At 43.0% G+C, this 15,150-nt stretch overlaps 2 protein-coding genes across 2 annotated transcripts; both read right to left on the bottom strand.

Moving 5' to 3' along the window:
• Positions 1–12,048: 12,048 nt before the first annotated feature.
• Positions 12,049–13,530, bottom strand: LOC121990888. The gene is made up of 3 exons (XM_042544936.1): positions 13,269–13,530; positions 13,025–13,205; positions 12,049–12,907 (listed from the first exon to the last, which is right to left on the bottom strand). Exons 1-3 carry the CDS (start codon positions 13,528–13,530, stop codon positions 12,049–12,051), a joined length of 1,302 nt encoding a protein of 433 aa, XP_042400870.1.
• Positions 13,531–13,590: 60 nt separating this feature from the next.
• On the bottom strand, positions 13,591–14,901 carry LOC121990887. Its single transcript, XM_042544935.1, has one exon. It carries the CDS (start codon positions 14,899–14,901, stop codon positions 13,591–13,593), a length of 1,311 nt encoding a protein of 436 aa, XP_042400869.1.
• Between the last annotated feature and the right edge of the window lie 249 nt (positions 14,902–15,150).

Here is a 15,150-nt window from a genome sequence, read left to right as displayed (position 1 = left end):
TAAGTATCTTCATTCCAGGTTCCTGCCACACACACCATCATTGCATTGACCTTCAGCTTCCTCTGCTAATCTATTTTCCCTTTACCCTTATCTGCAGTATAAGGAAAAAGTATCTGTAAGCTTTAAGCTTAGTAAGAAACCATCTACCTCACAAAAACATGCAACGATGCAATCATATTTTTAAAGAATGCTATTTAAAACATGCACTGGATTTGTTAAAGCATGGCATACTGAAGTTACATGGCATAAACACTGAAACATGGCATGCATAATAAAATCTAAGCATGGAGCTATCTCATGGTATCAGCTAGGAGAACTAAACTGAAACTTAAACTAAAACTGAGCTAAAACTATATTCACATAATTAGATTACAAGTTTGAAAGCTATTATCATAATAAGTGAAAATAGTAATCATGCTGTTGTTTGGGCCCGGCAACTGTACTTGCTGTGCGCGCATCCTTAACTAGACCCGGGGTTGCAAATCCCGAACATAGTAAGGTTTACTAGGTTATCTGAACCTAGGGACGACTGTGGGAGCCCAACCCAATGGATATCTAATCCTGTACAGTGCCACTAAAAATAAAATACTAAATATAGCTACTAATTGTTTATTTTGCTGTTTCTAAGTTATCTGAACCTAGAGCTAGGTTATCTAAACCTAGAGGCGACTGTGGGAGCCCACCCATTGGACCGTAGTCCCATGTAAGCTGAAACTAGACTAATATACTGATTTAAATGCTACTTATGCATTTAACTGAGCTGTTAAAAATATCTGAGGTAATATTTAGCTACACTAATCATTTTGTCGAACACTTGGTGTGCTCCAACTCTCCCCTCTAATAGGGAGACCACCTCTAGGCACCCGACAACGTCTAGAGCCTCAAACTGAAGGAGAACAACGTGTCTGGCCCATCTAGAGGTGCTCAACTAGATCCCTAATCTGCGAGGAGGGTTTAAACATACCCTAGGTGCCGAAAAATCTGCATATAGCTAAACTAAAGGCATGCAATCAAACGAAAGCTACTTATACTGCAGGTGATGGGTTTCTTACCTCCTGTTTGGATTTTCTTACAGATCTAAGCGTTAGGTTTCTTGGAGAAGAGATCTCTTCGATGATCTTCTCGCGTCTACGCGTTCTTCTCGCGGAGAGGAGCGTCCTCGTATCCTTGATATTGCTGGAAGTTTCTCCTATGGCCCTAGGGATGGAACCCTAGGCTTGCTTGGCTTGGGCGCCGAGATGTGAGGAAGGGAGAGGGTCGGCGGGTGAGGGTTTGAGGAAGAAAATTCCCGATCAAAATAATCCCCTCACTTATTAATGTTCTATTTATATTAAGTGATAATTCCGGCCTAACTCCAACTTAAATAAAATTGAATCCCTTTCCTTTCAGTACGGCCCTGCTGGGTTCATCTGGTTACTAAGGCTAACTAAAAGTTATCGGCTCCGAGAGGTCCCGGGTTCGATTCCCGCCTAAGCTATTTTGCGGTTCTAATTATTTTTGCTACTTCCGCTATTCTAAAAATTCTGGAAAAATATCTAAAAATTCCAGAAAAATCATAAAATATTTCTAAAATAGTTTTGAGAATTTTCAGACGTTACAATCCCCCATACCTTATAAAAAGTTTGTCCTCGAACTTAGAACAACTCTGGGTACTTCTGTCTCATGCTGGCTTCTGTCTCCCAAGTTGCCTCTTCTGCTGTGTGACTTTGCCAAATAACTTTGACTAATGGTATTTCCTTGTTCCGCAATTTCTTAACCGCTCGGTCTATTACCTGAATAGGCTGACTGTCATAGCTGAAGTCTTCGCGGATCTGTACCAACTGGGGCTCAATCACCTGGGTGGCATCTGGGGTATGCTTCTTCAGCATAGAGACATGAAATACATTGTGGACAGCTGACATCTCCTGAGGTAGCTCTAGCTCATATGCTACCTTGCCCACTCTTTTGCTGATAAGGTATGGTCCCACATATCTAGGACTTAGCTTGCCCTTCTTTCCAAAACGCATTACTCCCTTCATGGGAGCTACTCTGAGGAACACTGAATTCCCAACTGAAAACTTTAAGGGTCTGCGCCGTGTATCAGCATAGCTTTTCTAGCGGCTCTGAGCTGTCTCTATCCTCTGGCGGATCTGCTGTATGGCTGCCGTGGTATCTGCCACTAGATCTGTCTGAAGTTCTAGTTCTTTCTGATCACCACTCTCATACCAGTAGACTGGAGATCTACACCTCCGCCCATAGAGAGCCTCGTAAGGTGCCATGCCGATAGTGGCCTGATAGTTGTTGTTGTATGTGAATTCTGCTAGGCTCAGATATTTTCACCAACTTCCCTTAAAATCTAAGGCACATGCTCGGAGCATATCTTCGAGTACCAGATTTACTCGCTCCGTTTGACCATCTGTCTGAGGATGGAAAGCTGTGCTGAACTTTAACTTTGTGCCCAAAGCTGACTGTACACACTCCCAGAAGTGTGATGTGAATCTACTATCTCTGTCTGAAATAATGGTTCGTGGGACTCCATGTAGTCTAACGATCTCCTTGAGATACAACTGAGCTAGCTGTTCCATGGAGTAGGATATCCTGATAGCTAAAAAGTGGGCTGATTTAGTTAACCTGTCAACTACTACCCAGATGGTGTCAAAACCGTTCGTAGTTCGGGGTAGTCCCACTATGAAATCCATAGAAATGTCTTCCCACTTCCATTCTGGAATCTGAATGGGCTGCAAAACTCTTCCTGGTCTCTGATGTTCTTCCTTGACCCTCTGATAGGTTAGGCAGGTGCTGACATATCGAGCGATGTCTCTCTTCATCCCAGGCCACCAAAAACGCTTCTTCAAGTCCTGGTACATTTTGGTGGAGCCTGGATGCATCGCATAGGGAGTCTTGTGAGCCTCATCTGAAATCTTCCTTCTGAGTTCCCCCTGATCTATAACACATAATCTGTTGCCAAAATACAACACCCCGCTATCTGATATTCTGAACTCTCCACCTTCTGATTCTGCTAATCCTTGCTTGATTTTCTGAATTTTAGGATCCTGTTCCTGAGCTGTCTGGATGTCACCAAGCAAGGTCGACTCTAAGGTCATAGTAGAGAGCTGTCCGACTATGAGTTCGAGATCGAAATCTGTGATCTCTTTCTATAGGGGTGGTGACATGGCTGCTAGAGATAATAAGGTAGCACTGGACTTTCTGCTAAGTGCATCTGCTACCCTATTGGCTTTCCCTGGGTGGTAGAGGATGTCTATATCGTAGTCCTTGACCAGCTCTAGCCATCTGCGCTGTCGCATATTCAGATCCTTCTGAGTGAAGAAGTACTTCAGACTCTGATGATCTGTATACACTCTACACTGAGCTCCATACAAGTAATGTCTCCAAATCTTGAGAGCGAACACCACTGCTGCAAGCTCAAGGTCATGAGTAGGATAGTTCTTCTCATAATCCTTAAGTTGTCTGGAGGCATAGGCGATCACCTTGCCATCTTTCATCAGCACTGCTCCTAGTCCCAACTTCGAGGCATCACTATATATGTCAAAGCTATCTGCGTTCTCTGGTAGAGTCAGAATAGGTGCACTGGTCAATCTCCTTTTCACAGTTGTCTGTCCACTTAAATTTTCTATTCTTTCTGGTAAGAGCTGTCAGTGGGGAGGCTATCCTGGAGAAGTCCTCTACGAATTTCCTGTAGTAACCTGCTAATCCCAGAAAGCTTCTGATTTCACTGCCGTTCTTGGGTCTTTTCCAGTTGCTCACAGCTTCTATCTTACTGGGGTCTACCATGATACCATCCTTTGAGATGATATGACCCAGGAAGGACACCTGATCTAACCAAAATTCACATTTTGTGAACTTGGCATATAACTGGTTCTGCTGAAGGGTCTATAATACTATTCTCAGGTGCTCTGCGTGTTCTTCCTAAGTTTCTGAATAGATAAGAATATCATCGATGAATATGATGACAAACTTATCTAAATATTCCCTGAATACTCTGTTCATGAGGTCCATGAAAGTAGCTGGAGCATTGGTCACACCAAAGGGCATGACTACGAACTCGTAATGTCCGTATCCAGTCCTGAATGTTGTCTTAGGTATATCCCCTTCTTTGACCTTCACCTGATGATAACCTGATCTGAGGTCTATTTTAGAGAACACTGCTGCTCCCTTTAGCTGATTGAACAGGTCATCCATTCTGGAAAGAGGATACCTGATCTTGATCGTGACTTGGTTCAGTGCCCAGTAGTCTATACACAGGCGCATGCTCCCGTCTTTCTTCTTCACGAACAATACAGGCGCTCCCCATGGTGAGTGACTAGGGCGTATGAAGCCTTTGTCAAGCAGCTCCTGTAGTTGCTCATGAAGTTCCTTCAGTTCTGCTGGAGCCATGCGGTAAGGTGCTTTGGAGATAGGATTTGTACCGGGAATGAGCTCTATCTCAAATTCGATCTCCCTGTCTGGTGCTAGGCCTGGTAACTCTTCAGGGAAGACTGCTGGGTAGTCACATACGACTCAGACCTCTGTTAGCTGTTGGTCCTTGTCCTGACTGGTATTGACTACATGTGCCAAAAATCCCGTACATCCTGAATCCATTAACCTCTGTGCCTTCATAGCTGAGAGAAACTTCTTGGGCTTTCTCTTTGGTTCTCCGATGAACTCAAACTGTGCTTCTGCTTCAGGTTGGAATACAACTTTTCTTCTTACGGCACTCGATGGAGGCACCGTATCTGATCAAGAAGTTCATTCCAAGGATGACATCGTAGTCAGTCATATTTAGCACTATCAGATCACAAAAGAGCTCTCTGTTTGCTATAATGACTGGCACTGCTCTGAGCCAGTGCGTGGATGCCATAATTTCTCCTGAAGGTAGTGTTGTCAGAAACTGACTACTGAGTACCTCTGGAGGTATTGCTAATTTCTTTGCAAATGCCCTGGATATATATGAATGGGTTGCCCTAGTATCGAATAAGACAGTTGTATTTTGCTGTAAAATACTAATCTGACCTGTAACAAATGTCGAGGCATTTGCTACGTCCTCTCTGGTGAGTGAGTAGATCCTCGCATTGGTCGTAGCTGGAGGGGCTTCTAATCTACCCTGGCTGATGTATGGACCATCTAAAGCGGCCTGCATCTAAAGCGGCCTGCAACTTATGTAACTGAGCTGGCTGGCCTCCGTACTGAATCGGCTGTGGCTGAGGAAGACTGGTCTTTTTTGGACACTGCTTGGCCATATGCCCTTCCTGTCCGCATTCAAAGCATCCTCGTGTGCCCTTACGATAAACTCCAGGATGGAATTTCCCACAAGTAGCACACTTTAGATAACTGGGCTGCTTGCTGGCTGGTCCTCCTTTTGGGTAACTCCCTAGTTTGCGCTTGTTGCTGGAGTTCCCTTTCCAGTTAGAGTCATGGGAGCTGTGGCCCTGCTGTTTCTGAGTGCGTGAGCCTCCTTGACCTTTAGCTTCTGAGAGGACTTGCTTCTGCTGCTTGATGCTATTCTGGTAATGCTCAGTGATTAGAGCACTGCTCACTAATTCTTCTGTGGTTTGTGGCCTATGAACGCCACCAGCCACGTTCATTGCTATTTTCGGCCTCAGCATCTTGAGCATCAACCGGATTCGTTCCCTTTCTGTGCTGACTAATTCAGGGCATAGACGAGCCAACCTGTTGAATTTCTTCATGACTTCCTCAACTGATAGGTTGCCCTGACGAAACTCAGTGAACTCGTCGTAGTGACGGTTGGTGACCCGCACGTGAAAGAACTCCTCAAAGAATTCCTTCTTGAAGTCAGCCCATGTCATCTGGTTCACTGGGCGCTTCGCTCTGATTCTCTCTCACCACATACGTGCATCTCCTGTCAGACAGAAGGAGGCGCACTTCACCTTCTCATGTTTTGGCCAGTCCAGAAGCTCCATCGTACTCTCCAGTGTTTTGAACCAGTCTTGAGCATCCCATGGTTCACTAGTGCCTGAGAAGTTCTCGGGCTTGACTCTCTGCCACTGGATCAGATAGGCTTCTCTCTTTGCCTCTACTGCTGCTGGGGCTACTGGTGTCGTAGGCTGGACTGGTGGAACCTCTAAGACTACTGGCGTCGCTACGTTCGGTTCCGGGGTGACTGTGGGAGTATTCTGCTGATTAGCCTTTAAGGTGGCTATCTCCTATTGCTGTTCAGCTAGCTGCTGCTGTAACTGAGCCACTAATGCTGTCAGGTCTGGGGGAGGCACTGAACTGCCTTCCTCATGCTGGGGCTCAGTAGCTGGTGCCCTTCTAGCTGGACGTCCTCGTGCCATTTCTAAAGACATAGAGGATAGGACATGCATAACTAATACAATCATAATTGTATAACTATTACTATCATGTTATATACTATCACATACTAACATACATCAGTTATCTATAAACATGAGCTATAACAAGAAAGCAAAAAAAAACATAAATAAAGTAGAGGTATTCTTACTTGGAAGCTGTAGGTACAATGCTGATGTGTGTGTAGGAAGTATGGAAACTGCTGTGATACCACTCTGTAACGACCCGCCTCCTACTGACTAGGCTGTGAGGCCGATCGCTACATTATGCTGTGCTAAATTACTATTGCGGAAATCTGGATTGATTAAAATTTTGCTAAACTAATTACTAAAAAATCTGAACTTAATATTCTAAGTGTACCTAGGAGTTGTACACATGCTAGGGAAGATAATCTATACCTCTCGGATGACCTGCTAGCTGTAATCAGGCATTTCAATCGACCCATGGATCGATTGGGCTGTCGGATCGATCCAGTGATCGATCCAGCTTGATACTGGCACGGAAGAAGACTCTGGATCGGTCGGCTGACCGATCCATAAGCTATTTTGCTTTTGTATGCGGCTGGATCGGTCTACCGACCGATCCAGGAGCACACTGATCGGTCAGCTGACCGATCTGTGAGCTTCAGCGAGCTTCTGTTCGCATCTGGATCGGTCGGCTGACCGATCCATAACAAGCGCCAACTCTCTGTTCGCGACTGGATCGGTCAGCTGACCGATCCAGTGGCACATCCCAACTCTGATCGATCTGTAGATCAATTTGGTTTCCTGATTTCGCACTGAAACTCTGATTTCAGCACTAGTTCGTGCCAAAATCTCATATAAGAGTTCTAAAATCAATTGAAATAAGTTCTAACATCTATTAACTAGCATTCCAACATAATTACTAACAACTTAAACAAATCTTCCATGGTTTAAACATTCTAAGGTCTAAAAGTGCATAAAGGTACTCGAGAAAAGAAACTAAGTTCTTAATTTGCTAAACTCCCTAAGGATCTTCATTCCAGGTTCCTGCCACACACACCATCACTGCATTGACCTTCAGCTTCCTCTGCTAATCCATTTTTCCTTTACCCTTATCTGCAGTATAAGGAAAAAGTATCTGTAAGCTTTAAGCTTAGTAAGAAACCATCTACCTCACAAAAACATGCAACGATGCAATCATGTTTTTAAAGAATGCTATTTAAAACATGCACTGGATTTGTTAAAGCATGGCATACTGAAGTTACATGGCATAAACACTGAAACATGGCATGCATAATAAAATCTAAGCATGGAGCTATCTCATGGTATCAACTAGGAGAACTAAACTGAAACTGAAACTAAAACTGAGCTAAAACTATATTCACATAATTAGATTACAAGTTTGAAAGCTATTATCATAATAAGTGAAAATAGTAATCATGCTGCTGTTTGGGCCCGGCAACTGTACTTGCTGTGCGCGCATCCTTAACTAGACCCGGGGTTGCAAATCCCGAACTTAGTAAGGTTTACTAGGTTATCTGAACCTAGGGACGACTGTGGGAGTCCAACCCAATGGATATCTAATCCTGTACAGTGCCACTAAAAATAAAATACTAAATATAGCTAATAATTGTTTATTTTGCTGTTTCTAAGTTATCTGAACCTAGAGCTAGGTTATCTAAACCTAGAGGCGACTGTGGGAGCCCACCCATTGTACCGTAGTCCCATGTAAGCTGAAACTAGACTAATATACTGATTTAAATGCTACTAATGCATTTTACTGAGCTGTTAAAAATATCTGAGGTAATATTTAGCTACACTAATCATTTTGTCGAACGCTTGGTGTGCTCCAACTCTCCCCTCTAATAGGGAGACCACCTCTAGGCACCCGACAACGTCTAGAGCCTCCAACTGAAGGAGAACAACGTGTCTGGCCCATCTAGAGGTGCTCAACAAGATCCCTAATCTGCGAGGAGGGTTTAAACACACCCTAGGTGCCGAAAAATCTGCATATAGCTAAACTAAAGGCATGCAATCAAACGAAAGCTACTTATACTGCAGGTGAGGGGTTTCTTACCTCCTGTTTAGATTTTCTTACAGATCTAAGCGTTAGGTTTCCCGGAGAAGTGATCTCTTCGATGATCTTCTCGCGTCTACGCGTTCTTCTCACGGAGAGGAGCGTCCTCGTATCGTTGATATTGCTGGAAGATGCTCCTATGGCCCTAGGGATGGAACCCTAGGCTTGCTTGGCTTGGGCGTCGAGAGGTGAGGAAGGGAGAGGGTCGGCGGGTGAGGGTTTGAGGAAGAAAAGTCCCGATCAAAATAATCTCCTCACTTATTAATGGTCTATTTATATTAAGTGATAATTCCGGCCTAACTCCAACTTAAATAAAATTGAATCCCTTTCCTTTCAGCACGGCCCTGCTGGGTTCATCTGGTTACTAAGGCTAACTAAAAGTTATCGGATCCGAGAGGTCCCGGGTTCGATTCCCGCCTAAGCTATTTTGCGGTTCTAATTATTTTTGCTACTTCCGCTATTCTAAAAATTCTGGAAAAATATCTAAAAATTCCAGAAAAATCATAGAATATTTCTAAAATAGTTTTGAGAATTTTCGGGCATTAAAATTGCCCTTTTTGTTCCAAGAATCAAGTCAAGATTCTTGGATCCCAAGGAGAATCGTTCTAAGGTAGTTTTCAAATCCTTTACCTGACTTTTCAGATTGGAATTCTCTTCCTCAAGTTTTTGAACTTGAGTTGAGGTTCCAGTCTGAACTTGATTAGTTAAGGATTCATTGTTTGGCGTTTCTTTAAGGAGTGTTACCTCCTTTAGAAGCGTTTTGATTCGAATCTTGGACTTAGCTACTTTATGCATTAAATAATTAATTAAGCTATATAAACGATTTTTACTTACAGAGAGGTTCGGTCCTTTGGAAACGGATGCGGATCCGTGGCTTCTCTCAGACACGATTTTCGATTCGTCCTCACTTCCGGATCCATTGGTGTATTCCTTGGCTGTCAAGGCGAGAAAGTTCGTCTGTTCTAGTTCTTCATCGTCGGATTCCTCGGAAGAAGACTCGTCCCATGTTGCCTTCAATGCTTTCTTTCTTTTGGGTTTCTTTGGATCCTTCTGGTTCGTGCAATTTGCCTTGATGTGACCCTTTTGATTGCATCCGTAGCAGGTCACTTCGAATTTAACCTTCGAGCTTGGTTGGGATTCTTTAGACTGAATGGCCTTTCGGAGATCCTTTTTGTTGAAGCCCTTCTTTTTGCAAAGCTTCTTTACTAAGTTGACTATTTCGGTTGTAAGTTCATCGTCATCTTCTGAATCTGATTCTTCTTCTGACTCTGGTTTGGTTCTCCGCTTGTTTTTTGACTCACGCGATCTCCCTGTTCCTACAACCAAAGCCAACCCTTTCTCGGTCGGGCGTGCATTAGTCTGTTTATGAAGTTCGAGTTCTGCAAAAAGTTCATCTAATTTAATGGTAGATAAGTCCTTGGAGACCTTGTAGGCATATACCATGGATGCCCACAAGGTGTTCCATGGAAATGCGTTTAGAGAATACCTTATGATGTCCCGGTTGTCTACCTTCTGTCCAATTGCATGAAGCCCATTGAGCAGGTCTTGAATCCGGGCATGGAGTTGGGCAGCTGTTTCACCTTCTTGCAATTTGATGTTAAATAATTTATTAAAAATTAGGTCTCTTTTACTTACTTTGGTGTCGGATGTCCCTTCGTGAAGTTCAATTAGTTTCTCCCACAACTCTTTGGCACTGTTGAAGGAGCCGACGCGGTTGAGTTCTTCTTTTGATAGGCCACACTGGAGGGTGCAGGTTGCCTTGGCATTAGCTTCCACTTTCTTGATCAAAGATGCATCCCAGTCCTCGTACGGTAGTGGTTTGCCGGCGCTGTCAGATGGTCGTTTGAATCCGATTTTGACAATCATCCAGACTTCAAAGTGAGTCTGGAGATATGCCTCCATCCGACCTTTCCAGTACCCGAAGTCATCTCCGGTGAATAGCGGAGGGCGGGCAGTACTGTAGCCTTCTTGAAGGGCCATTTCAATTTTACCTAAAGCGAAAAACAACCAAAAAATGTCCCAGGACTTGGTCCTGGCTTAGTAGTGCGGTAGGGAAAAAGAATGGATCACGAACTCGGGTGGTGTTGCACCAATTCAGAGAAAAACCGATTCGAGGGAAAAAGAATTAGAATATAGCTGTGAGGCTAAATTCTAATCGACTCCGAAAATAAAAAAAATACCACGAAAAAAATATTTTGAATGGTGGTTGCACCGATTCAAAATGACCCCGCTCTGATACCAATTGATGGATCGAAAGCGCTAGAGGGGGTGAATAGCGCTCGTGGCTATTTTAACGATTTTAAACACAGAATAGAAACGCAGCGAAAAGTAAAATCAAACACACAGAGACGCAGGTGTTTTACTTCGTTCGGAGCCTATGGCGACTCCTACTAGAAGGCCCGCGGTCCTTGACCACTTTCGGTGGGCAACAACTATATATCGGAAAAATTACAATTTGAATTACAATTAATGCAATAAGTATACTAATACCGACAACAAAAGATCGAAGAGTCTGAGCTTCGGGTTGTCGACGTCGAGTAGTAGCACTTCAAGGTCGTCTCGTTGGCAGCACTTCACAGAAGAAAGCTTAGAATGTGTTGTTCTTTAAAGCTGCACCTCAACCCTCCTTTTATATGAGGTTCCGGGCGCTTGGGGCCTTTCCGGGCGCCTGGAATGTGACGTGGCCAGCCAACCAGGTTGCTCCACGTCGCGAAGTCGCGCAGGGGATAAATGTTGGTCCCGGGCGCCCGGACCTCCTTTTTCCAGGAGCTGCTTCTCCTGCAAAACAAGGTTAGTCCGAGCAATTGCATACCCTGCAAGACAATGTTAGAATCTGATAATTCATAAGTAAAAAAGAGCTGACAGTCTTCGGACTGTCCGAGTCTGACTTCGGATTTCCTACCGGAAACCCTAGGTCGACCCGACGCCTACTGTTCCCTCTACGGGGAACGCGTCCTCACCTACTCCCCTCAGGAGAGATTACCTGATGCCAGTCCGGTCCTCCAGACCAACTGGACTTTCCGCCTAGGGTTACCACCCCCTAGGACCAAAGGTTACCGCCCCTTAGGATTTTTCTCCACCTAGGGTTACCGCCCCCTAGGACCTAAGGTTACCGCCCCTTAGGGTTTTCCTCCACCTAGGGTTACCGCCCCCAAGGACCTAAGGTTACCTCCCCTTAGGGTTTTTCACCTGCCTAACCGCAGCTAGGACTTTCCTGAAACACTCATTCAAACATGTTAGATCACACACTAACTTAACTTTGAATCCTTTGCCATTATCAAAACCAAGGTTCGATCGTCGGATGCTTCCCGCACCAACAAAAGTGGTCTTCTCTTGATCTTCAGGTGCTATACAAATATGAAAATATCCTGAATATCCATCCAAAAAACAATTGTGTGTCTTCCCTGCCAACCTCTCCAACATTTGATCAATAAAGGGTAATGGAAAATGATCCTTCCTTGTTAATTGATTAAGTCTCCTATAATCAATACACACTCTCCAACTATTTTGTACCCTTGTAGGAATCAATTCATTGTCCTCATTTGCTACCACAGTAAGTCCTGTATTTTTAGGCACCACTTGCACCGGACTTACCCACTCGCTGTCAGAGATAGGATAGATAATCTCAGCTTGCAACAACTTCTCAACTTCCTTCTTAACTACATCAATAATAATTGGGTTAAGTCTCCTTTGTGGTTGTCGCACAGGTTTGGCATCATCTTACAACAAAATCCTATGTGTACAAATAGAAGAACTAATTCCTGTCAAATCCGCGAGAGTCCACCCAATCGCCTTTTTATTGTGCCTCAAAACATTTAACAATCTCTCCTCTTGTTCAGCATCAAGATCTTTGGAAATAATAACCGGTAGTTGTTCATCCTTCCTTAAATAAGCATATTTCAAATGGCTCGGAAGAACTTTCAGCTCCAACTTTGGTGGTTGCAAAATAGAAGGAAGTGTTTTTCCAGATTCAATCTCAACTACACAAACTTCCTCATAATCCTTTGTCTCTGAAGCAGAAACACACTGATCCAAATTGGCACTGCATTCTGTACTCAGATCATCTCCAAAGTTATTAAAAAGAGTAGCACATTCCAGCAAGTAACCATCTAACCTATCTTCCAGTTCATCAAATAACTCTATACTCAGCAAAGAGTGATTCTCTACTGGATATTTCATAGCATCCAAAATGTTATAACGAACTATAGTTTCACCAAATTCCATTGACAAAGTACCAGCATGAACATCAATTTTAGTCTTTGCTGTCTTCAAAAATGGTCTTCCCAAAATAATTGGCACATGACTTGATAAGGCATCACCCTCCATATCCAAAACATAGAAATCTGCAGGGAAAATCAATTCCTTAACCTTGACCAACACATCTTCAATCACTCCTAATGGATGAGCAAAACTTCGGTTTGCCAATTGGATCACAACCCCTGTTGGCTGAAGAGGACCAATTCCAAGAGCTTGAAACACTGATTTCGGCATTACATTAATGGATGCTCCAAGATCCACCATAGCATCTTCAAAAAAAATTTCTCCAATGTTACACGGAATAGTAAAAACTCCTGGATCCCTGCATTTTTGTGGCATAGCCTAAAATAATGCAGAAACACTTTCCCCTGCACTAACCAGCTCATCACCCTTAAGCTTCTTCTTATTAACACATAAATCCTTTAGAAATTTTGCATACTTTAGAATGTGGTTGATTGCTTTCAGTAGAGGGATGTTTACTTCTACTCTACTAAAAATTTCCATCATCTCTTGAAATTCTTTAGACTTTTCAATAGCCTTACCCTTCCCAGGTTTTACTAACCTTTGAGGGAATGGTAGTTGAATCTCTGCCTGCTTCTGTTCCACCACTGGAATCTGCACTGCAATAGATTTAGGAATAGAACCAAATTTAATCTACAAATCTGAATCCAAATCTCTTGAACGCTCAGCTGAATCTTCCTGTTTATTCTCAGAAACATTTTTCCCATTCCATAGAGTGATAGCACTCACATTTCCTCTTGGGTTTGGAATGGTTTGGGAAGGCAGCTGGCTTGAGGTCTGTAACTGAGTTTGTCCCTGTGCAGACACCAGTTGACTCACTTGTCTTTCAATATTCTGTAATGCTGCATCAGTCCTCTGTTGTTGTTGAATTGAATGAGTACACTGCAATGAAAGTTGTTGTTGATGGAGCATCATTTGCTGCATAATCTATTTCATGTCTTGCACTGAGAAATCAGTTTGAGTTGAGGGAAAAGACTTTCTTGGCTACTGAAATGGTGGAACAGGTTGCTGAAACTGCTGAAATGGTTCTATTCTGTTCGGAACTGTGCTATTGTAAAACCCCGGTGGTCTCTGATTGCCTGATAAATTATTATTCTGACTTTCCTGCGGAAAAAACTGCTGGGCTGCTGAATTATTTCCATATCTCAGGTTCGGATGATCCCTCCATCCTGGATTATAAGTAGGTGACATAGGATCATACTTCACTTGTAGATTGCCTTGCTGATATTGTGGACGATTAGGGAAAACACTAGCTTCTACCACAGATTGCTCAGCTACTAAATTGTACTCCTCTGGTTGCAAACTAGGACAAGTATCTGTTGAATGCCAACTACTGGCACAGAATCCACATATTTTAATTGCCTGTGCAGATTCTGCAACTTGCTGTTGAGGTTGCTGATTTAATGTCATCTGAGCTGCCGCCAACTCAATCATATTCAACATTTCCTCTAATTTACTCTCAATTCTACTTTGTCCCGAGTTTAAAATCTGAGCTTCATGAACACCCCTCGCTACCATAGGTCTTGTACCAAATTGCTGGTAATTTGCTGCCATTGTTTCTATCAAATCCCTAGCATCATTAGGTGTCTTATTCACCAAAGCTCCTCCACTAGCAGCATCTATCATGCTCCTATCCATGAGCAATAACCCTTCATAGAAATATTGAATTAACAATTGATCACTTATTTGATGTTGTGGACAGCTTGCACATAACCTTTTAAACCTCTCCCAATATTCATGAAGTGTTTCACCAGTAGCTTGCTGAATTCCACAAATGCTTTTCCTAATTGATGCTGTTCTAGAGGCAGGAAAAAAATTATCCAGAAATACCCTCCTCATATCACTCCAACAAGTAATAGTCCCTGAAGGCAAATAGAATAGCCAATCTTTAGCTACATCAGCCAAAGAAAATGGAAATGCTCTCAGTTTAATATCCTCCTCCGAAATTCCCTGAGGTTTCATAGTAGAGCATACCAGATGGAATTCCTGCAGGTGTCGATTTGGATCCTCACCTGAATGTCCATGGAATTTAGGCAACAAATGTATAATACCTGATCTTAACTCAAAATCAACTTCAAACTCAGGATACTCAATGCAAAGAGGTTGATATGAACCATCAGGAGCTGCCAACTCCCTCAGTGTGTTGCCGTGACCAAATACCATTCTCCTTGAAGGATCTGCAGACATAGAACTAGAAGTAGAAGATTGTTCTTTCTGAGCTCTGTGTAATATATGGAAACTCCTTTCAATTTCTAGATCAAACTGAACCAAATCTTGTTTGTTCTTTCTGGTCATCAACTGTGCTCTACTCTATCGACTAAAACATCATATAACAAAGTACTAGAGAGTAGATATCAAACAAAGAATTAACAACCACCATTAGGTCCCTAGCAACGGCGCCAAATTTGATAACCAAAACTAGTGTCTTAACAATTTTTGATTTCAAATATTAACTAAAGTCTTCCTTAACTGAATTGGTAAGTGGACTCCAGATTCGATTCACAAAGACTTCACAGTGTTGTTAACTTCTTTAGTTTAATTCAC

Source organism: Zingiber officinale, chromosome 6B (assembly GCF_018446385.1).
Source record: "Zingiber officinale cultivar Zhangliang chromosome 6B, Zo_v1.1, whole genome shotgun sequence".
NCBI lineage: Eukaryota > Viridiplantae > Streptophyta > Magnoliopsida > Zingiberales > Zingiberaceae > Zingiber > Zingiber officinale.
The sequence above is the reverse complement of the archived record's forward strand: the minus strand, read 5'-3'. Positions and strand labels throughout refer to the sequence as shown.

Bases quoted from the DNA above. Each gene is read 5' to 3' on its own strand.
- LOC121990888 (XM_042544936.1), bottom strand. From the start codon at position 13,530: ATGCAGCAAATGATGCTCCATCAACAACAACTTTCATTGCAGTGTACT. The intron at 13,206-13,268 runs GTTCAAGAGATT...AATCTATTGCAG, and splicing joins ACAGGAAGATTCAGCTGAGC to TGCAGATTCCAGTGGTGGAA. The intron at 12,908-13,024 runs GTATGCAAAATT...ACAAAAATGCAG, and splicing joins GCAATCAACCACATTCTAAA to GGATCCAGGAGTTTTTACTA.
- LOC121990887 (XM_042544935.1), bottom strand. From the start codon at position 14,901: ATGACCAGAAAGAACAAACAAGATTTGGTTCAGTTTGATCTAGAAATT.